The 22,581-nt window shown below is 44.8% G+C and overlaps 2 protein-coding genes across 2 annotated transcripts; both read left to right on the forward strand.

Moving 5' to 3' along the window:
* The first annotated feature begins 13,483 nt into the window (after positions 1 to 13,483).
* Positions 13,484 to 19,149, forward strand: LOC133922548 (autophagy-related protein 11-like). The gene is made up of 5 exons (XM_062367920.1): positions 13,484 to 15,087; positions 15,581 to 17,246; positions 17,353 to 17,570; positions 17,982 to 18,195; positions 18,581 to 19,149. The coding sequence occupies exons 1-5, from the start codon at positions 14,114 to 14,116 to the stop codon at positions 18,938 to 18,940; spliced, it is 3,432 nt and encodes a 1,143-aa protein (XP_062223904.1). The 5' UTR covers positions 13,484 to 14,113; the 3' UTR covers positions 18,941 to 19,149.
* Positions 19,150 to 19,769: 620 nt separating this feature from the next.
* On the forward strand, positions 19,770 to 22,131 carry LOC133922549 (uncharacterized). The gene has a single exon (XM_062367921.1). It carries the CDS (start codon positions 20,023 to 20,025, stop codon positions 21,994 to 21,996), a length of 1,974 nt encoding a protein of 657 aa, XP_062223905.1. The 5' UTR covers positions 19,770 to 20,022; the 3' UTR covers positions 21,997 to 22,131.
* Positions 22,132 to 22,581: the final 450 nt, after the last annotated feature.

Raw genomic sequence — 22,581 nt, forward strand, 5'->3', positions numbered from 1 at the left:
TCTGGGAAGCTCAGACAAGTCTTCACCGACGATCTCTGGCTTTCAAACACGACGAACGGATCTCACCTTCTCTCTATAGGTTTTGGGGAGAAGGGGGAGTGAGAGAGAGAGAGAGAGAGAGCGAGAGAGATACTGATCGATCCTCTTAACTGATCCTCTGCGCTTCTGACAGTTAGACCGCAGGAGACCCTGGTCAAACCGCGAGAGCGATCTTGTGCTGAAAACTTGATTCTATTCCCCAATTTCTATTCTTCTTCATTTTCAAGGCATTTAGGGTTTTCCTATAGAGCACTAATCTATCTCCAAGTACTTTCGAAACATGTTTAACTCAATTTAACAACCAAATACGTATAAACATAACTTCATGATGATTATGCATGCTTAATTACGTAATTAACATGTTGAGACATGACAAACCTCCCCCTTAAAAGAATCTCGACATGAGATTCAACAAACTTAGGGAAAAGATGATGGTGATAAAGTCGAAAGGAATCCCCCATAAATGGAAAATAATTATGGTTGAATTTCATCGTTGGAACGAAAAGATAGCGGGGAACCTTCACATGAGCTGGCGGTCAGATCATAGCTAGGCCTGGTCAGACTGCGGCTCGGTTAGACCGCGAAATCGGCGGTTGGATAGAAATCTATATAGAGAGTTTTGGGTTCTAGCAGTCGGACTAACGTTATGACAACGGTTAGACCGCCAACAAACGGTTCAACCGCGAGCCTTGGGCGGTCAAACCGCCCGGGAACAGAGAGATTTTGGGTTCTAAGCGCCTCTGGTGGTCAGACTAGCAGACCAACAACGATCAGATTGCCAGGAGCATGGTTCTCCCGGTTGGATGGTTTCTAAGTGTAATCCTTTAGGAACAAACTTTTCATTCAACATGGTGACAACTATAGACATGTGAGATGCTCCAATTGTGCAAAATTACAACAATATTCACAAGTTCTCAAAAAGTTTGGGATGTTCGGAGTGGATTTGATCCATTGGACTTCATCGAGTTTTGCGCTCGGTTTCATCTAAAATTCATATTGGTCGCTCACAATAAGAAATATCCGGCTGTAACTCTTGATTTGCAGTCTCGACGACTTCAGTCGAAACTCAAATGCACTTCTTTAGTTGCGAGATGTGGAAAACATTGTGAATGGTGGAGAGGGACGGAGGTAAGTCCAATTGATAGGCCACCTCTCCACGTCGAGCAATGATTTGGAATGGTCCCACATATCGAGGTGCTAGATTCCCTCTGACTTGAAAGCGTCGAACTCTTTTGAGTAGGGAGACTTTGAGATACACAAAATCTCCAATGGCAAATACAAGCTCTCGGCGGTTGCGATATCCATAGCTCTTCTGTCGAGACTGAGTGTAACAGCCCAAATAGCTTAAGCATGCCATTAAGCATCATAAACATCATTGGCATTATGCTTAATTGTTTTGGTGAATTATGAACATGCTTTTTCAATTAAACATAAATTGTAAAAATCAATGTTAATTGGTGCATTGTTAACAAACTCACAATATTGCTATACAACATAGGGTTGGAAACAATTTTAGAAATTAGTCCATGCAATATGAATAATATAAATGAATTTTCCCGAATTTTTGGAGATGGTTTGAAGGCATAAAAATTACCACAAGTTAGAAAAGATGCATCTTTGGAGAATTTTAGTTTGAAATTGGCTCAGGCTTTTTGGGCCAAAAGAGTTAAAATGGATTGCACAAGAATTGTAGAATCACACAAAATTTGTCCCATGAATTTTTGACCACGGGAAGATCTCCAAATGGATTAGGAAGGAGGGAGATCTTTTTTTTTTCACCCGGACAGCCACTGTTCAACCGGCCCCACCGGCCATCCTCTCCACATCCCTCCTGCTCTCTCTCGCCAAGCACTGCTCGTGGGTGGCGCTAGTTTTATTGACTTCTATGTCTAGCCACATCACCGAAAAGCCAGAGCATGGCACCGAGGCCGCCCTTATCCCTTGCCCCTTGCCCTCTGCTCCCTCTAATCTCTCTCTCTCTCTCTCTCTCTCTCTCTCTCTCTCTCTCTCTCTCTCTCTCTCTCTCTCTCTCTCTTCCGGTCGGGCAGCAGAGCAGAGCACCACAAAACGGCCGCCACCCAAATCACGCACCACCGAGCGCGAGCCCATCCAGCCAAGCCCCTTTGGAGCCCGGAGTAGAGCCGACCAAGGTCATCCCCACCGTCCTCGCGCGATCCTTGACGTTCTTCCAGCTGGATTCGAGTGCGCTGGCACCATCTTCTTCGTCTCTGGTGGCTTCCTCCCGCCATCCACCGTCGAGCCGCCGCATCCGAGCTCCTCCTCACAAATCAATCCCGTGGTGAGCTTCCCCACGCCGTTTCCTTGCTTTTGCACGCGGTCATTTTAAGTTTGCCCGTCGCTGGCCCAGGTTTCCACGGCGACCGAGCGCCGCCACCCGTGGCCTCTCACTGACGGCCATGCTCTAACAAGCCCACTGGCCGAGCCTTGTCCAATTGGGTTCGTTATCACGTGCTGGTCGTGTTGGAGTCCTCGATCGGCCCGATAGCGTAGCCGCTCACCGTCGGTGAACGCCGACCGAGCCGTCGGTCGGCCGTGCCATGGCTCCAAGCCGATTTTGACCCAGGTCAACCCACCCAGGCCCACTGTCAGCCTCAGTGGCTAGCCAGTTGGGTGTGCTAAGAGTATTGCGGGCATTTTAATAATCGGGAAATTCCAGAAAATGCGAAATAAAATATTTGTTCAATATTAAATTGGCTGGAAATTGTAAAATGCATAGAAAATCGAATATAGGTCAAAAATTATGAAACCAATTTTGTTGGCCTTGTATTATCATAATCTACACACGAAAAATACTCGGAGCTATGAAGTATATAATTAAATTTATTTAATTAATGAAATGTGTTTAATCATCAATAATTCATAAACAATTATTGGCAAGTCCAACATTGGTAAATCCAATTCTGTTAATCTTGTTACAATTATTCCCTGCTCATTACAAATAATCACCCTCATGTTAAGTATGAGTTAATTTTCTAATTAGGTCTAAGCTTTGTGTTAAGCTTAATTAATCCAGAAAATGATTAAATGCTTAACATTAATCCAAGTGAAGAAAATCTTGAGGCTTTGAACTCATGGCATGAAGCATTTCATCTCCACTGTCGTCATGCGCTGTGGAGCATCTGTCATTGCACGTCATTCATGCTCATCATTGCATGTGTTCTCCAGTAGTGAACGAAGAACCGGAGCGTGAAGTGAGTGTGATCGAGGGCGACATCGAGGCACACCACTTCTGCGAGTTCTGTTCGGGAAGTATCGGGCAAACACCAGAGCAGAAAGGCAAGCATCTAAGCATACTACACCATTTGCTCAATTTAAATGGAGTCTAAAATTGATAAATTATGCTTTATGTATGTTTGCATGTGTTGAGTCCAGTGTCAGGCTGATATGGGTAGAACCTATGTTGATGCATTATCTCTATCTTGACTTATTGATGAATCCTTATCCTTGTAGCCTTGATGATATAGTTGTGTATAGCTTCAAGGTTTAGTTGAAATGCTTAGCAATGCTTAGGTCATCGGTAGAAGTCGAGCGACGATGCTGCCGTTATTCGCGAGCTTATGGTTTAATCACTGTTTACAGACACAAAGATGAGGTTGAGATGGATGATTGAGATGTGAGATTGAGGCGAGATGTGGGCGGTATTAAGGGTATCTTCTACCTAGGATGAGTCATCTGGGTAGTTCGGGAGAGGAGCTCGGTTTCCATAGACCGCTTGCATCGTTTAAGGCCGTCCGTCGGTACAGTTGACTCTAGCACTTACCGTACTCACCACATGTTGATCTAATGGTAAGGTAAGCCGATTATCATATGCCATGCTGACACTTGTCTTGTGGCTCTATAACGCGTAAGAGAAAAAGAAAAGGAGAAGCAAGGTTGTGGGGAGCCGGAGGTGTCCGGGACACGCTCATGGTAACCCCGGTGCCATAGGGGCATTGCAAGTGAGTTTCCGGGTATGAGAAAGGTTGACTCGAGTACCCCTTGTGTGTACTTTCGTGAGTAGCACAAGCCGAATGGTCCTTGAGTCGTGTGGATAAAGTTGTACCCCTTGCAGGGTGTAAGAACAATTTGAATTAGCGCGCTCTCGGTCATGAGCATGCTATTATTTCATTTGTATCGGTCATAGAATTTACGAATGTGGGATAAGGTTATTGTATGATAGAATTGGTTGGTAGTTTGTTGATGAGATACTATAGTTACTATACATACATGTTCAAGTTGTGGTTACTATAGGGTAGTCAGGTAGTTGTTTTTGGGTTAAGTATATATATGCTCACACATATGTGTCTAGATTGCTTACCGCATATGTTTTACTTAACCTTATAGCATACTCTTACTAACAGCTTAATGCATAGTTCTTGGAGTCGAACTATGTATATATGCTCTATATGGATTAAGTTTTGCGACTACCTTCGTACTCATGCTTGCGCTTTCAGATTCTGCTTGTGAGGGTGATGCGGTGTTTGGCTACTTCGTGCCCACCGATGCAGGTGGTGGGCAAGAGTAGTGCATTCTACTCTGGTGAGGCGTACCTTTTGAGGTGGAGCATAAGGGCATATGGTTTCACTCTCCTTTTGTTGTTGTTAAGGTTCTATTTTTTCGCTGCGTAGTTCCTCTTTGTGTAAACTGTTTCAAATGGTTGCGTGCTTAAGAAGTTGTAATATAACTTTAATTACTCGCTCTTTCTTAAGCTATGTTGTGATGTACATGTTGGAAAGACATGTGTTTCGATCTTGGGCACAAAACACGTGCCGGGACTAGCAGGATGGTATTCTGGTTAATTACTGAGGTTGTGATTATGAATAATGATTCTCCTAATGATTAATTAGAATACTGTTTGGACGGTTCCTCACACTGAGCCGTGAGGAGACACTTCTGAATTGTCAGAACATGCTCTTCTGCATCCTTGAACAAATCCGAACTTAGAAAAGCTCTTTCGCTGGATTTGGACCAATTCAACGACGTCCAACATCTTCAGCCATAGAGAGCTTCAAACTGCGACATTTCAATACTTGATTGATAGCTATTGTTGTAGGAGAATTCCGCAAATGTCAAGTAAATCTCACACTTCTTCCCATACGTGAGCGAACAAGCTCGGAGCATATCTTCCAAATTTTGATTCAACCTTTCGGTTTAAAATCAGTCTAAAAGTGGTAGGTGTTACTGTGAAAGAGCTCGGTTCTCATGGCTTCATGAAAGTTCTTCTAGAAATGAGAGACAAAGACAGAGCCACGGTCAGACACGATCTTCACCGGAACACCATGAAGACAAATAACTCGTGTGAGCTATATCTCTACGTACTACTTGATCGAGTACATGGTCTTGATGGGAAAGAAATGAGCGGACTTTATCAACCGGTCCACAATGACCCAAATTGATTCATAACCTTAAGAAGTCTTAGGCAACCCAGTGATGAAATTCATACTGATCTCCTCCCACTCCCAGGAAGGGATAGGTAGGAGTTGAAGTTTACTGGCCAACTTGAGGTATTCAGTCTTCACCCTCCGGCAAACATCACACCCAGCGATATACCGAGCGACTTCTCGCTTCATGCGAGTCCACCAAAATCTCTACTTCATATCTTGATACATCTTCGTGCTCCTGAGATGTATGGATAGCAATGAATCATGAGCTTCATCTAGAATCTTCTTTCTCAACTTCGGAATTTTAGGAACCACTAGTCCCTTCCTAAACCATAAGACACCCTCGTCATCCAGAGTAAAGCATCAAGCTTGCCCCTACTTGAACTTGTCACGGATTCTTTACATGCCTTTATCTTTCTTTTGAGCTTCCTTGATTTGGTCAAGGAGGGCAGATCTTATCTCCAAGTTGGAAAGATAACCCTCCAGAACCATCTCAAGTCTAAGCCTCCGAAAATCATCACACAGTGTGGAACTTGCGGGTGAAACCAAACTACAATTGTACCGAGCCTTTCGGCTCAAGGCATCAGCGACAACGTTCGCCTTGCCCGGATGTTAATGGACCTCCAATTCATAATTCTTGATCAACTAAATTCATCTCTTACCGCTATCGGGATGCGTTGATGCAACATAATTAACAAATGCATCATAATAAGAAAACCACACAATGCATAAACAAACAATTCAAGTACGTCACTCAAGCATAGGTTACACCTAGGGACATAGTATAGCAAGTTCATACATATTAATCATTAGGAGACATAAAAGAAAATTTAGTAGGTTGCTTTAGTGAGTTTGACATACTTACTAACCTACATCCTAAGCATTTTTAGGTTACTTCATTAAACCAAAATCTGATGCCACGCTATAAGGAACCGTCTAAACAATATTCTAATTAATCATTAAGTCAATCATTTACTTAATTACGACTTCAACGATCAACTAGAATATTATTTCGGTAGTCCCGGCACGTGTTTTGAGCCCAAGATCAGAACACATACCTTTTCAACATTTAACATCACAACACAACTTAATAAAGAGCGAGTAATTAACATTAAACTACAAATTATTACAATCTACAGCAAAAAGACTTAGGAGAAGATAAAAATCGACTCAACTCCTAACCTATAATAGAAAATTACGTAGTGGAAATAAAAACTAAAGATAACAAAAGATGGGTGAAGCCATATGCCCTTAGGCTCCAAAAACACGACCTCTGAGTAGTTGACTACTCATGCCCGCCACCACCCTTGGCAGGCGAAGTAGCCAAAGATCAATTACACCTCGACGGTAGCACCTAAAAAGGCAGCATGAGTACGAACATACTCACAAGACTTAATCCATAATGGACACTTATAAATAGCCTGGCTCTAAACATTATACATTTGGATGTTAGCAAGAAAAGGCCACATAGTTAAGTAAACTTCTTATACGAAAGCAAATTTGGCATAAACATATTTGAGCATATATACTTGACCAATACAACTATCTGACTCATAAATATCAATTGAACATATTGTAAAAGAAATCATAGGAATAATATATGTAAAGCACCATCTCAACCCATCAACCACATCAATCCACACTCGTAACTCTACGACTATTGCAAATGGATAAAAGTATACTCATGACCGAGAGCACTGTATTTCAAAATATTTTTACATCCTGCAGGGGTACTCCTTTACCTACATGACTTGAGGACCATACGACTTGAATGACCACACGGGTCCATACAAGGGGTACTCATATCAACCTTTTCCAATAAACCCCGATCGTTTGATTATCTGCCGATAGGTACGGGGGTCATCCAGAACTACTCTCGGAGCAAAATGGATACCACAAACGGCCTCATGACCGACACCATCGACCAGCACGCTAAAAAGCCATAGCTACAAAGGTAATCGGCTTATCGTTCCCATATGCGACATGTAATAAGCACGGAAATTGCTAAAGCCAACTGTAACAACGATCGGTGCTTAAACGATGCAAACAATCTAAAGTGTCTGTGTCCCTCTCCCAACCTACCATGGGAACTCCACATCCGGACAGGACAAATACCACTAACATTGCCCACATCTCGTCTCATCCTCACCACTCATTCAACCAACAACATCAACCTATCTTTATAATCATTGTGTAAGAAATTAAAGCCTATACCGATGAAACATTTCACCGATCGATTTCTACTGAGGATCTAAGCACTTGCTAAGCATCACGAATAATATTTTAAGTTAGATAACACCATATTAAACCCAGGCTACAAGGATAAAGATAACCAATTATTCAAGACAAGAGAATTAATGCATCAACATAGGTTCTACCCATCATAAACCCGACATCAACTCGAACTCATGCATAACATACATAAAGCGTAATTTATCACATATGACACATATGATCCAAATTAATGGGAGAGTGATGCTTAGATACTTGCCTTACTGCTCTGATTACCGTCTAATGCTACCCGCGTAACACTCATAGAACTCGGAGAGATTAGCATCGCCTTCAACCATGGCCGCTTCACGCATCGGTTCTTAGTTCACTAAACAAGAACACATGCAATGATGAGTATGAATAAAGTACAACAAAAGTATGCCTCAATATACATTATGATAAAAATGCCACAAACTATACTTTATAATGAAAAAAATATCTTTCCTAGATGGCACTAACCATAACATGAATTGTTCAAGAGGTTTCATAACTTTAGACATGATATTAATTAATTGTGATCCAATCAAGCCAACACACATTTAATTAATTAATTAATTATAAAAAATATTTTCTTGACTTTGAATATTTTTAGCATGTAGTTCATACTCATATGAAGCTAACGTAACTGGTTTTATGATTTTTGGAGTTCGTATGAACTAATTATGAAATTTACAAGCTCTCAGCACAAAATAAAATTCCTGATGAACAGTAACTCCTGAGTCTCCGGATTTTTCTCCGGACTTTTTGGAGTACGGTGTTTCCGGAAAATTCTTCTGACACTTCAAATTTATCCGGACTCTCTGGATTTTTATCCGGACTTTCTGCAGAAAGCAGTTCTCACGGGGAAAAATTACCGATTTGATTTGCGAGCCTCTCCTAACAAAAAGGGAACATGTTTGAGAGAGTTTATAGAGTCTAGAACTCATTCAACAACCTAGCAACTCAATTCTTAACTCAAATCTCACCTGAATTCTCTAAATTGCTCTGAAGTTCAAGAATTCAAGAACTTCACAACCCTAGCTCAAAATTCGAAATCCAACAATCCAAAATGATGATTCTTGCCATAGATGCTTAGAAAACTCACCCAAGATACTTTGCTGAGCTTGGGGGCTGTCGGTTGAAGGAAGAAAAGCGCGAGAAGAGGAAGAACGTCGGTGCTCCTTGTGCTTCAACTAAGAACACCAAAAGACATCAAAACCGGCTCGAATCTTTCAGGAAAATGAAAATAAATTGGATGGATGAGAAGCTTGTGAGCTAAAGAACGCATGAGTACCATATGCATACCTCAATTCCTTCTCTTGAGGTGAGATTTTGGGGAAGAAGGTGAGAGTGCTTGAGACAGAGGGAGAGGGAGCTCCTCCTGCTATGTTGCTCGGGCGGAGGACAGGAGGAGTGAGGGAGAGCACATGGGGAGGAAGAGAGAGGGGGGGTGCGTGCTACTCCAAGGGGGTGAGGTAGTGGTTGGCCTCACATGTGGGCCCCACGCTAGAGAAACTAGTCTGTTTGGCTGCGAATTCTATTTTTTCTCTCTCGAATTTCTTTCTCTCATCCGATTGACTCAAAATTGAAGTGCTCTAATATACCAAAATAAATTGCCCTGAAATTTAATCCTGACACTAATGACGTATAAATAGACTTAAACACGTGATTATGGATTTGGGACGTGACACTAATAAAGTGGATGACCTTCTCCCTATTACGAAACTGTTATCCAACCTGGATGTCGTCATTCTGGTATCCCCAGTTAGACAAGGTGTTATGCTTCATGACAACACAATCCAACAGTCCAGCACCACGAAAGTATTAGATTGCCAGCATCGGGTCATCGTTGTATCAAAACTGCCCTCCCCAACATGTTCTCCTTCCTCTTTTTGCATCACCTATTGGCCTGATCCTTCACGCTATTCACTGCATCACTTTGCACCAGTCGTTGCGCTATGTTTACATACACCCATATTTCAAAATTCTCCTCCAATGTCTTGCATGAGTACAAACCTTATACGTTATTCTTTCTCATATCGGACAACGTATGGACAACGACCGAGCTGTTTGAAATAAACTGTGGCCGCACACCCTCCAGGATAACAATATGAGACTGCTGGTTCACATGCAAAAGGCTCAATAGCCCCGACAAAGAAACGACGGTAAGCTGATCTAGTTGTGAACATACCCAAAGGAGAAGGTGCCCACATGTGCAGATCCTACACTCCAGGAGTAAGATCAACACCAGTTAAGATATCCCACAGCTGAAGATACTCCAATAAAGCCTCCATTGACAAGCCACCTCTAATGTCACGGATCCATGTGTTATTAGTTAGAGCATCCTACAATGTTCTTCGGTTTATAATTCTCTTCGGCACATGTACACAAAGAGAAGGTGCAAGGTCAGCCAAGGATTTGCCATGCAACCATCTATCTTTCCAAAATGTTGTCCTGCTGCCATTGCCAACAATAGAGATAAATGAAATGGAGAACATAGCCACTGAATTGGGATGTACTTGGATGTCAAGCCCCGCCCATGGGCGATCAGGTTGAGTCTTTTTGAGCCATAGCCATCTCATTCGCAAAGACCAACCAAGCACCTCCAGATCAAGAATTCCCAATCCTCCAAGGTCAATCGGTCTCTTGACCCGACCCCAAGCAACAAGGCAATGGCCCCCATTCACCTCCTTGCGGCCCTTCCATAGGAAAGCTCTACGAATCTTGCCAATTGCTTTGATAACCCATTTAGGCAGTTCCAAAGCAAAGAGTTGATAGATAGGTATGGCCATGAGCACTGTACGGACAAGGGCAGCCCTCCCGGCCGGGTGCATCATGGCGGCCTTCCACCCGGGTAACTTATCAGCAATTTTGTCAATTATTGCATAGAAATCAGCTTTGGAGAGTTTTTTGATTGACAGTGGAAGCCCAAGGTATTTGCAAGGGAACTCTTGCACTTTGCATGGGAAGTAACCTTGCACCATTTCCATGTCTTGTTCTTGGCATTGGATTGGACTCACTGAACATTTACAGATGTTAGTGACCAACCCCGAAGCCTCAGCAAACACTCGAAGAATTTCTTTGATCATTTTCAAATCTTCCATACAAGGCCGCAAGAAAAGAACCACATCATCAGCATAGAGAGATACTCTTTGACTAGAACCTTGTGAGAGAAGGGGCTGCAATAGGCCACAATCACTTGAAAGGCTCATAACATATAATTCAGTTTATCTGGATCAATAGTTAACTCAACCGGACTCTCTATGTACTGTCAGTTCTAAATTGTTACGAGCCTCCTGTACAAAATAGCGGGACGTTCTCCATAATAAATATGGATAGTCATACCATAGTTGCTAAACAAACGTACACGCCATAAAATAATTACTTAGATGTATGTACGATACACAACTAATTACGTCTCTCGATAAATAATAAGTAAATTAACAATGCAACTTAAATAATACATTACTTAACAATTCTAAATATTTAAGTAATTAACAATGTTAATTAAATCATCAATATTGAATTCAAATGAAATAATAAATATTTAATAATGAATTACAATATTTAATAAACATTAACTATGTATTAATATGCAACTATTGTGATTAAATATTTAATAAACATTAAAAGTAATAATCAATATTTACTGAAGAACTATTACATAAACATTAAACAACATGCATCCCAGAATAATTAATAATTAATAAATAACTATTAAAAATCACAATTAATATTTAAAGGTATGTATCATGATTATTTGATAACCATTAAATAAATTCACAGTACCCTATTTAAATAATCCGATTAATCATACTACTCTACTTAACCTAAGTGATTAAGCTAATTAATCAAATTAGTTGAATTAAACTAATTAATTCGATTAATCATATAATTCTGATTAAATTACGTAAATCCTTTAATTATACTGGTTAATGACATTCATACAATTATACTAAGAGAATAATCTAATTACACTGATTAATGAAATTCATATTATTAAACTAAGCAAATAATATAATTACACTTACTAACCAAATTCATATAATCGAACTAAGCAAATAATCTAATTACTCTAATTTATCAACTTAATATAATTAAATAGAGTAAATAATCTACTTACTCTAATTATTACTATTGATCTAAGTATCAATTAAATATGTAATCTAAGTACTTACTATAACTGAAGGGAGCGTTCTCGAAATGTTCTAAGTCACATTGCTGCTCCTCGTGTTGCTCCTCTCCTACTACTACTCATCTTCTCGTGCTGTTGCTGCTCCTTCTCTTCTCGCGCTTCTTCTCCTCCTCCTCTGCCAGCTCTTATTTATAGCGAGGAAAGCAGAAGCACGCGGCACACGATGCCAAAAATAGCAAGAGCACGCGGCACCGAAAGCTACACGTGAAAGACATGACACCGAAAGCTGCACGCGAAAGACAAGACATGCGACAGCACGCGAACTCGGGTGTTTTCGGCACATGAGGTGCCAAATACAATAGGTTTTCAATACCTCATGTGCTAAATACGGTGTACAGTATCGTATTTGGCACATGAGGTGCTGACAACACTTGTGCTCATCCTTTTCGGTGCACGGTGTACGAAAATATGTTTTCGATAAATAAGGTACCAAATACTTATGCTATATTTACAAATACGATAACATATTATCTATTTTTGCAATATAGATTTTATGTATTGTCTACTTTTCAATACTGCCATAATTACGTGGACGTATGTTCCATAACCAAAGCTAGCTGTTCTTGTCATGGGGCTTATTAGCGACGTGCAATTATCGCTAGGGGTCCTCGTGGTTATCTAAGCCGATCATCTTCGTCTCTTGGCTGATGCCAAGTTTGTGCAACAGGAGGAATGGACATGGACTTATATCTAACCTATCCATGGAGGTGGAGGTTTTACCCGATGCATAAAAGCCAAGCCGATTTTCGTCGTAGAAAGCAAGCCAGGATTGTAGAATTTTATAATAGAACTGTGCTGTGGAGACTATAATGTGAATAATTGAAAACTAGTATTCACGACAACCAAAACCGATTAGTTGACAATGAATAAAAATCATACGAATAATTAAATTAGGTATCACGTATACTTTTGAATTAGAATGCATGTCTTGCTATTTTAAATTAGTAGCAGATTTGTCTTATGGTGGTTATGTAAAATTGATACATCTATATAATCTCTAAGCTTTAATTGTACGTATAAATATATGTATACATGAATGAAAAAACAAGTTCACAATGCCATCATCCTGGGTTTTATTGGCTAACCTTTTACACTAATACTTAACTACCGTATCAGATGGGATCATATGATACTTTCATTCATGTTATAATACTGCAAATAGTTCATGTTTCACGCACCTACCTTGTGCACAGAAAATAGGCTCCTGATGAACAATGCCATGGTTTTATAGCCTGGTACACTGCATGCACCTACTCTTCCGGAGGAAGCAAATGAGCAAACTCAACCCTTCTCCAATAATTCACGCATACGTCAATTCTGGAATCCAGAAGGGTCTCTCTGCAAAAATCTTGTAATATTATACTCCACCCCTCCTAGAGTCGTAAAGTTACGGAACAGTACTGATAACATTATGCAAATGTGAGACGTAGAATTAAAAGCGAAAAGATAAAATCTAGTGCAACAGTAATACCCGTGACAAGATCTGGGGCAATACCGGTGACAAGATCTGACTTTACAAAATAAAATCACAGTTACTATAGCGCACCTCACAAAAACTTGTTTCTCTCTGACTTTACCCCTAAATCAGAGGAACCGGATCCGTCCAGATGGTAGCTTGGTCCACTTTTCTATTCACCCCCTTTACTTTTCTTTTTATTCCTTCTCGCTTCGTCTCCCCTGATGAACGCTACTGCTCATCAATCTCCCCTCCCACACGGAGTAGTAGAGGAGTAGTCCCACCTTGGCTCCTTGATTTCTTTTCCTGCCCCTCCGCGACCGAATCGAACTCAGACGTAATCGGAGGAGTTGGATTTCTTCCCGGAGGTCGCTTCCATCTGTTAATCAAGAAATCCCAAACTTCTCGCCCGAATCCGTGCGGGGCTGGTGAACCGGGTTGAATTGGGCCAGGAGACGTCGGTCTCGGCCTCAGAGTCCCCGTCTCTCGCCGGAATTTCAAGAAAGCCGCCGTCTTTCGGTCGCCCTTGTTGGGGAGACAAGGATTGGGTGCGTCTGATCTGAGGAGTGGGCGCGAAGGCCGAGGATTTTTGCGATTCGGCCGGCGTTGGCTCGTGTTATTGGACGGAGGCTGTCCTGCCTGAGAGGTTAAAGAGTTTGGTGTTTCGTGTTGAATTGTGCGCGTCCGGTGGTACGGTGGAACTGTAGATTTAATCTGAACTGCCCGAAGCAGAAAAAAGGAAAAAAAGGGGGTTCAATTTTGGAGTGGAATTGTGGGCTAGTCGCGAGGAAGATGAGTTCCGGGTCGGCGGTGACGGGCGGCGGCGCGGAGGAGGAGGCGGCGGCGGCGGTGCCGCTGGGCCAGAAGCTGGTGGTGCACGTGGCGGAGAACGGCCACACCTTGGAGTTCGGGTGCGGCGGCGACACGCACGTCGAGGCCATCCAGCATTCCATCCAGCTCTACTGCGGCATCTCGCATGGCGACCAGCTCCTCCTCTGTGGCAACACCTCCCTCGACGGCGCCCACCCGCTCGCCTACTACAAGCTCCCGCGCGATGACCGCGAGGTCTTCCTCTACAACAAGGCTCGCCTCTTGGCCGAGTCCCGGCCCCCGGCGCCGGAGTCCGTTTACATCCCTGAGCCAGATATTCCACCACCGCCCCGGCCACAGGACTCACCGCCGGTGGAGGTGTCTGCCGACCCGGCGTTGAAGGCGCTGGTATCTTACGAGATCAGTTTCAGGTACCACTTCCAGGTGGCCAATGCGGTGTACCGATCTAGTATGGCAAAGTTTGAGCTGTGCAGGCGACTGCTGAGGGAGTGGCAGGTGCAGGAGCGGGCGCTGGACACGGCCCGGAGCAACCTGGAGCACACGTTCCGGAAGCTCTCGCAGCGGTATTCAGACTTTGTGCGGTGCTTCTCACAGCAGCACCGTGGGCACGTCGAGGTGCTGGCCAATTTCGAGAGAGATGTGCAGAGGCTGCGTGCCGTTAGGCTGCACCCAGCACTGCAATGCGAGGGGAGGCAGTGCTTGCTGGACCTTATCAAGGAGAATGACCTTAGGAAGTTGGCGGACGGATGCTTCAGCTCACATAAGCAGTTTGAGGTGAAGGTCTCGCAGTTGAAGGCAAACTTCTTGGAGCTGAAGAAGAGGCTGGACAGCTTGTTTAATGTTATGAGCTCAAATGGGTGCAAGGATCTTGAGAAGCTGATAAAGGAACATCAGGGAGTCATCGGTGAGCAGAAGAGCATCATGCAATCTCTAAGGTTAGGCTTAGCATGTGTTTTACCTAGTTATGTTGCTGTTATATGAGAATTTCTCTAGGAACTATTCATTTCTACTATGAGTGATTCGGCCTGAATCATCTAAATGACTTCATTATACCATTTAGGAAAGATGATGGAAAATGGTTTAGCTTGGTTGAATGACTGGTCATTGTTCCATGGAGAAATAGGCTGATTTGAAACTACAAGTGCTGTGCTGAGTTTTCTTTTCTTTTATATATTTTGGTTTAGTGATAGCGATTTAACAAATGCATACGAGCTATATGCTCCATGTTATTGGATGGTTATAGGGATATGCTAGCGGTTCTTTATGTTTTGATAGTGCTGCATAAAAATAGCTTGTCAAGGGGCTTGCTTCTTGCTAATGTATTTAGATGTGACTGAGATATGCATGTTGCTACCAACCATTGCTTCAGCCTTTCCCCATGATTATGGTTACGTCACACTATATCCTGAAAACTCTGTTGTCTTGCAGTAAAGATGTTGATACTTCGAAGAAGCTTGTTGATGACTGCTCAAGCTGCCAGCTATCTGCTTCTCTCCGCCCTCATGATGCGGTTTCAGCAGTTGGTCGTATCTATGAAGTACATGAGAAGGATAATTTGCCTAGTGTACGCAATTTTGATCACAGGCTTACAAAGTTACTTGAAAAATGTAAGGACAAGAAGAATGAAATGAATAATTTGGTACATGTTTGCATGCAAAGAGTTAAATCTGCTCAGACTAGTATCAGAGGCACGATGAATGAGCTCCATGCGTTCCAAGAGGTGATGGGTCATCAAGACAGAGATTTTGATAACCTGAAGCTAGTCAGTGGCTTGGGCCATGCATATAGGGCCTGTCTTGCTGAGGTAGCACGGAGGAAATCTTATTTTAAGCTGTATACTGGATTGGCTGGAACATATGCTGAAAAGCTGGGAACGGAGTGTGACACTGAGAAAACAAGACGAGAGAATTTTTATAGGGCATGGAGTAAGTACATCCCGGATGATATCATGGGTTCCATGGGGCTCTTTGATTCTCCGAGCCAGTGTCATATAAAAGTTGCTCCTTTTGATTGTGATCTACTTCCCATTGATATTGATGATGTGGAAAAACTTGCTCCACAGTCTCTAGTGGGGTCTTATCTGAAATCTGAGACGTCACATCTACCCAAGTCCTCATTGAGCAATTCTAGTACCAGTGGAAATTTGAATCAATCTGAGCAAAATCCTCTGAATACTGATGATAAGATGGATTTCCAAGATTTGCTGGGGTTCTATGACACTATTGATATTGCAGGTACTAGTAAGTTAGAAGTGGAGAATGCCAGATTAAAAGCAGAGCTTGCTTCTGCAATTGCAGTTCTTTGCAGTCTTGGTGCCGAATATGGATATGAGTCTATTGATGAAGGGAAAATTGATACTGTGTTGAGAAAAACTAGGGAAAAAACAGCCGAGGCACTTTCTGCAAAGGATGAGTATGCTAATCAACTTCAGTCAATGCTCACTGCAAAGCAGGAACAATGCTTGTCATATGAGAAGCGTATCCATGATCTTGAAGAGCAATTAGCAAACCAGTACACACAAGGGCACATGGTTTCAGGAAGCAAAGGCACATCTGATTCCCTTCTCTCTGCGTTTAAAGGTAATGACTGCAACTTGGATCTCTCTGGAGGCAGGCAAACCCAAATACGGGATGAATCAAGTGTGGCCATGGATGAGGCCTCTTCAACATCTGAGCAGCCATCTAAACAAACAGAAGGTGGTGATGAGAATATGACCACCATTTCGGATGCACTGAACTTGCAGTTGCTCGATTCAGCAGCATGCACTAATTTGGATGCTTTCATGACAGAATTGCCATGTGACAATGTTGTCAACATCGAGAAGGATGGGCGGATGTTGACTCAACTCACTATGGCTGATACTTCTGACATTCCTATTAAAGATCCTCTTAGCATCTTAAACTCCAGAACTAATGAGCATCGTACCTTAGAGTTGAGGAATAAGGAGCTCCTTGTGTCAGAGCTGCAAAATACCCTTGATGAAAAATCCAAACAGTTGGGTGAAACTGAAAGTAAGCTTTGTGCTGTGATGGACGAGGTTAACTCCCTGAAGAAAGAACTTGAATACACCCAGGGTCGTCTTGATGAGTCTCAGGTAAATCATACAATATCTTAGATAATTTTACTACAACATGTAGATTGCAACAATCTCCTTTTATGTTCTTATTTCTCTTATTCTCCTGTTACAAATTTTGCTGTAGATGAATTGTGCGCATCTTGAAAACTGCTTACATGAGGCAAGAGAAGATGCTCGTACCAACAAATGTTCAGCTGATAGAAGGGCTGTTGAGTATGATGCTTTGCGGTCATCTGCCCTGAGGATACATGGTCTGTTTGAAAGACTAAATAACTGTGTCACTGCGCCAGGCATGACTGGCTTTGCAGAGTCACTGCGTTCTTTGGCCCTCTCCTTAGCAAGGTATTGCATAGCTGTCATTCACATTAAGTTATATATGTACTAGTCAGTTGTGTAACACCCTTAGTAATCGTGTGTCTCATTTAAAATTCATTGCGGCAGGACATACCAAGATTAGTGATTCATGATTTAGCAGTCTAGGAGACTTGAAAATACATCAATATAAAATGAAAGGAACTTAAGGAAGCATGTGCTGATGGCTATACCTTCTCTTGGTGCTTAGTCCAGAGACTAGAAAGATATTTATCTTGTTATTTAGCTAGATATTTGCATACTTCATAGTAAATAGTATTGTGTGAGGACATTACAAAAGTTTATCTTGTTGGGGAAAATTGATTTTTTTCAAGGGAATAGCTATATTAGAAATATTGCAATTCTGATGTTAAAATCATTTTGTTCTCTATTTTGTTACAGTTCTGTAAAGAAGGATGAAGCTGATTCCACCATTCAGTTTCAACAGTGCATCAAGGTCCTGGCAGACAAAGTTACTCTTCTGTCACGACAGAGTGCTGAGCTGCTAGAACGCTATTTAAGGGTGGAAGCAGCACATAAAAACCTCGCAAAAGAGATGGAGGAGATGAAAGAGCTGGTTAAGAATGTCTACAGTAAACTTCAACTAGAGAAACAGGTATGTCTTGTAACTTCTGCAGTCACAAATTGCAGATCTTTCATACACAATTTCATCTTGAATATGGTAGAAGAAATGAAGTCCAAATCATGGCCCCACCTGACATAAATGTATTTATGAGCATGGTAAAATAGTTAATCAGGACATTTAGCACTGTCCAGTTCAGATTGAAACAAATCGATGCAAAAAAACACGCCTAAATGTGGATTTGTCTATAGACAAGAGGTTACTTGGCTGAGATTTTTTTACTTCAATTTCTGCATCCAGCAATGAACTATCATGTCTGATCAATCTTTGCCCCTGATTGGTCGGACCTTTTATGTTTTTGCTAACTGTGCTAACCAGCAAATATGCTGTGCTGTCTCTTGGGAAACTGTTTTAACAGGTCAGCAAGGAGAAGATATCATTTGGCCGGTTCCAAGTCCATGAGCTCGCCGTCTTCGTCCGAAACCCTGCTGGGCACTACGAGGCCATCAACCGGAACTGCTCAAACTACTACCTGTCCGAGGAATCGGTCGCCCTCTTCACCGAGCACCACACGCGACACCCAGCCTACATAATTGGGCAGATTGTCCACATCGAGTGGCGCATAGTGCACACCGACCAGATGGGAGGAGCAGCTTCACGCCCTGATAGCAGCGGCGGCCGTCGGTCGCCCGCTTCCATGGTGAACCCCTACAGCCTGCCCCCAGGCTGCGAGTACTTCATGGTCACTGTCGCGATGCTGCCCGACGCCCTTCATTGAAACAAAACACCTTCCTGATCCTGCCTGCCATTGGCTGCTGAAATGAAGGGAGAAACTCACAAGTGTATATATGCTGAAATTTATTGCAATAGACTATCTCAGTTGCTTGTTCCAGTTATGTTTGTATATAAGATCAGCTTCACTGTGTAAATAGACTCTCATACTGATGGTGGCTTCATGTTCGTTCAAGCAGACTGAATATTCTTTCATCTTGTGTCGCCTTGTTGTTCTTCTGCTGTTGAGTTTGGCTGATAGATGCACAAAAGCTTCATTTTAGTAGTTTTGATTGTCAGCTAGATCTAGTTCAGTGAACCCAGTGATTGCTTTATTCACAGCCGCAGCAAGAGAATGTAAAGTGGTGGTCACGTATGGACGATCTTCATAAACTATCGTATAAAATTGCCAATTCGAAGGAGGCTTTTCTTGATAGCTGATCTAGAAATCGGGTGAGTTTTCGGCGATCGTCCATTCACAGTAGTTTTCAAAACATTTAGTTTGAAAACCTTGTAAGATTTTTAAAATTTTGACTAACAATAGTTTTCAAAATATTTTGTTTGAAAATCCTACAATCATAAATATTAATTTGTTATAAATACAAATTTAACCGATTTTAGAAATATATTTTGATAAAAATAGTTGTTAAAATTATACATTAAAAATTATATATTATTTAAAATGATATATATTTATGATCAGATAAAGTACTCATTTGCAAAAAATATATGGGTCAATGCCCTAATCTTTGAATCACACGACGTGGCAGCCACTTACGAACCGAGCGAGACAAAAACAAGTCTACGATGAACACGTACCCTCGTTCTTTAAGTCGGTTCGTGGATCTCACCGACCTTACACACCTTGCCTGCCACGAAACCTCACTCCATATATTCCTCGCTTCCCAGTCCTCCCTCTCACACTCAAGCCCTCAAGCCCAAAACCAAGCCCTCAAGCCCAATACCCAAGGGCTCAGAACAAAACCCTCAAGCCCAGTTTCATATACCTCGCCGCACCGGTGTGACCACCGCACCATCCAAAGCCCAAGCCGGGCTCAACGCAGCCCGAGTCCTCCTCTGCCGTTGCCGATGGCCGCCGATGCCTCGTACATCCTCGTGGGCCCACCCGAGGCCCGCAACGCAGCGGCGCGGGCCACGGATGCCGCGCCGGCTGCTGCTGCCCCGGCGGCGTCGGCTGGTGACGCATTCTTGGACCTGATGGACACCAGCTTCAACAAGGCCGCGGCAGCGGCGGCGGTGGGGGCAGGGCATGATGGGGGGAAGACGCTCACGGAGAACCTGTCCCCGACGTTCGTCTCATCGGGGGACCCCTGCCTCGACTTCTTCTTCCACGTGGTGCCCGGCACGCCGGCGCCCTCCGTGGAGTCGCTCCTCGCCAGCGCTTGGGCGGCCGACCCGGACACCGCGCTCCGCCTGGCGGCCAACCTCCGCGGCGTGCGCGGGTCGGGCAAGTCCGACCGCGAGGGCTTCTACGCCGCCGCGCTGTGGCTCCACGCACGCCACCCGCGCACGCTCGCGCTCAACGCCGCCTCAGTGGCCGCGTTCGGGTACCTCAAGGACCTCCCGGAGCTGCTCCACCGCATCGTGCACGGCGGCGTGTCCACGAGGACACCCGGTAAGAAGGCGCTCCTCGCCGCCGAGGGCGGCTTCGTCGGCCGCCTCCGTGGCCGCTTCAGAAACCGCAGGCCGCACCGCCGGGCGGATCACCTCCCGCGAACCGGCAGAACGGAGGAGCGCGTCGCGGCCAGCCTGGAGCGCGACAGGGAGCTCGCGGCCGCGGCAAAGGTGGCGCGCCGGAGCAAGAGGGCGGAGACCGCGGCGAGGGCGGTGGAGATGTACAGCCGCGACCCCACCTACCGGTTCCTGCACGACCGCACGGCGGACCTGTTCGCCGGCCTCCTCGCGGACGACATGCGCAAGCTCACCGACGGCAACTTCCGGGAGTTCTCGCTCGCGGCGAAGTGGTGCCCGTCGCTGGACTCGTCCTACGACCGCTCCACCCTGCTCTGCGAGGCCGTCGCGCGGCGCCTCTTCCCCAAGGGCTCCTCGCCAGAGCTCGCCGCCGACCTCCCGGACGCGCACTACGCGTACCGCGCGCGCGAGCGACTCCGCAGGGCGGCGCTCGTGCCGCTCCGCCGCGCGCTCAAGCTCCCCGAGGTCTTCATCTCGGCGCGCGCGTGGGAGTCTGTGGTGTACACGCGCGTCGCCTCCGTCGCCATGAAGAACTACAAGGACATCTTCCTCAAGCACGACGCCGACCGCTTCAACGCCTACCTCGCCGACGTCAAGTCCGGCAAGAAGCGGATCGCCGCGGGCGCCCTGCTCCCTCACCAGATCATCGCCTCCCTCGGCGACGACGGCGACATCGACGGCGGCGTGGCCAACCTGCAGTGGCAGCGCATGGTCGACGACATACGCGCGCTCGGCAAGCTCACCAACTGTATCGCCGTGTGCGACGTGTCCGGCAGCATGTCCGGCCTCCCCATGGACGTCTGCGTGGCCCTCGGCCTCCTCGTGTCCGAGCTCAGCGACGACCCGTGGCGCGGCCGCGTGATCACCTTCAGCGAGCGCCCCGAGCTACACCGGATCGCTGGCGAGACCCTCTCCGAGAAGGTCGGCTTCGTCCGCACCATGGACTGGGGCATGAACACCAACTTCCAGGCGGTGTTCGACAAGATCCTCGAGGTGGCTGTGGGCGCCCGGCTGGCGCCGGAGCGGATGGTGCGTCGGGTGTTCGTGTTCAGCGACATGGAGTTCGACCAGGCGTCGGAGCAGCCGTGGGAGACAGACTACGAGGCTATCGTGCGCAAGTTCTCGGAGGCCGGGTACGGCGCGGCCGTGCCGGAGGTGGTGTTCTGGAACCTGAGGGACTCCAAGGCCGTGCCGGTGGAGGCCGGGCAGAAGGGGGTAGCGCTCGTCAGCGGCTTCTCCAAAAACCTGCTCAAGCTGTTCCTCGACGGCGGCAGCATCGTCAACCCGAGGGCCATCATGGAGAAGGCCATCGCCGGGCCGGAGTACGACAAGCTCGCCGTGTTCGACTGAAACCAGACAATCACGTCAAGAGACGGCAGTGCACTGTACATCAAGAGCTGAGCGAGAGACTTTGCTTGATCCATAACTCAAGTTTGGGGGAAAGTTTGTAAATAAATAAACGAAATTTCTTGTGTTTCTCTGTTAGTTCGGCTGCATTGCATCACATTTCTGGGTTAAATCCAGTTCCGGATGCAGTGGAGCTAGGGGGTCTCATCCACCTCTCTTTTTTTTTCTTCACACTTCCTACATTTCAGACGGGCGGCGGGGGTTTGATTGGCCACGGGGGGTGGGTTGTCTCCGACTTCAGAGAAAGCTCCAGGGGAGGGAGGCCAGCCCGACGGAGGAGGCGGGTGTGGGGGTGGGGCAACGGAGGGTAGCTAGTGGGGCAAGGAGTGCAAATCGGCCGGGTTAGCGTGACGGTGGTGGCGGGAGGTTGAAGGCGGCAAGCTATCGTTTGATATATTTTTTTGCAAAAATAGGTGTTTAAAGAATAGCATTTGTCTTTTCTCTTTCTCTTGCTTCTCTTTCTCTTCTTCTCCCTCTTTCTTTTCTTCTTCCTCTCCTTCGTTATAGAAAAAAGTTTGTTAGGGAGCC

Source organism: Phragmites australis, chromosome 6 (genome assembly GCF_958298935.1).
Source record: "Phragmites australis chromosome 6, lpPhrAust1.1, whole genome shotgun sequence".
Taxonomy (NCBI): Eukaryota; Viridiplantae; Streptophyta; class Magnoliopsida; order Poales; family Poaceae; genus Phragmites; species Phragmites australis.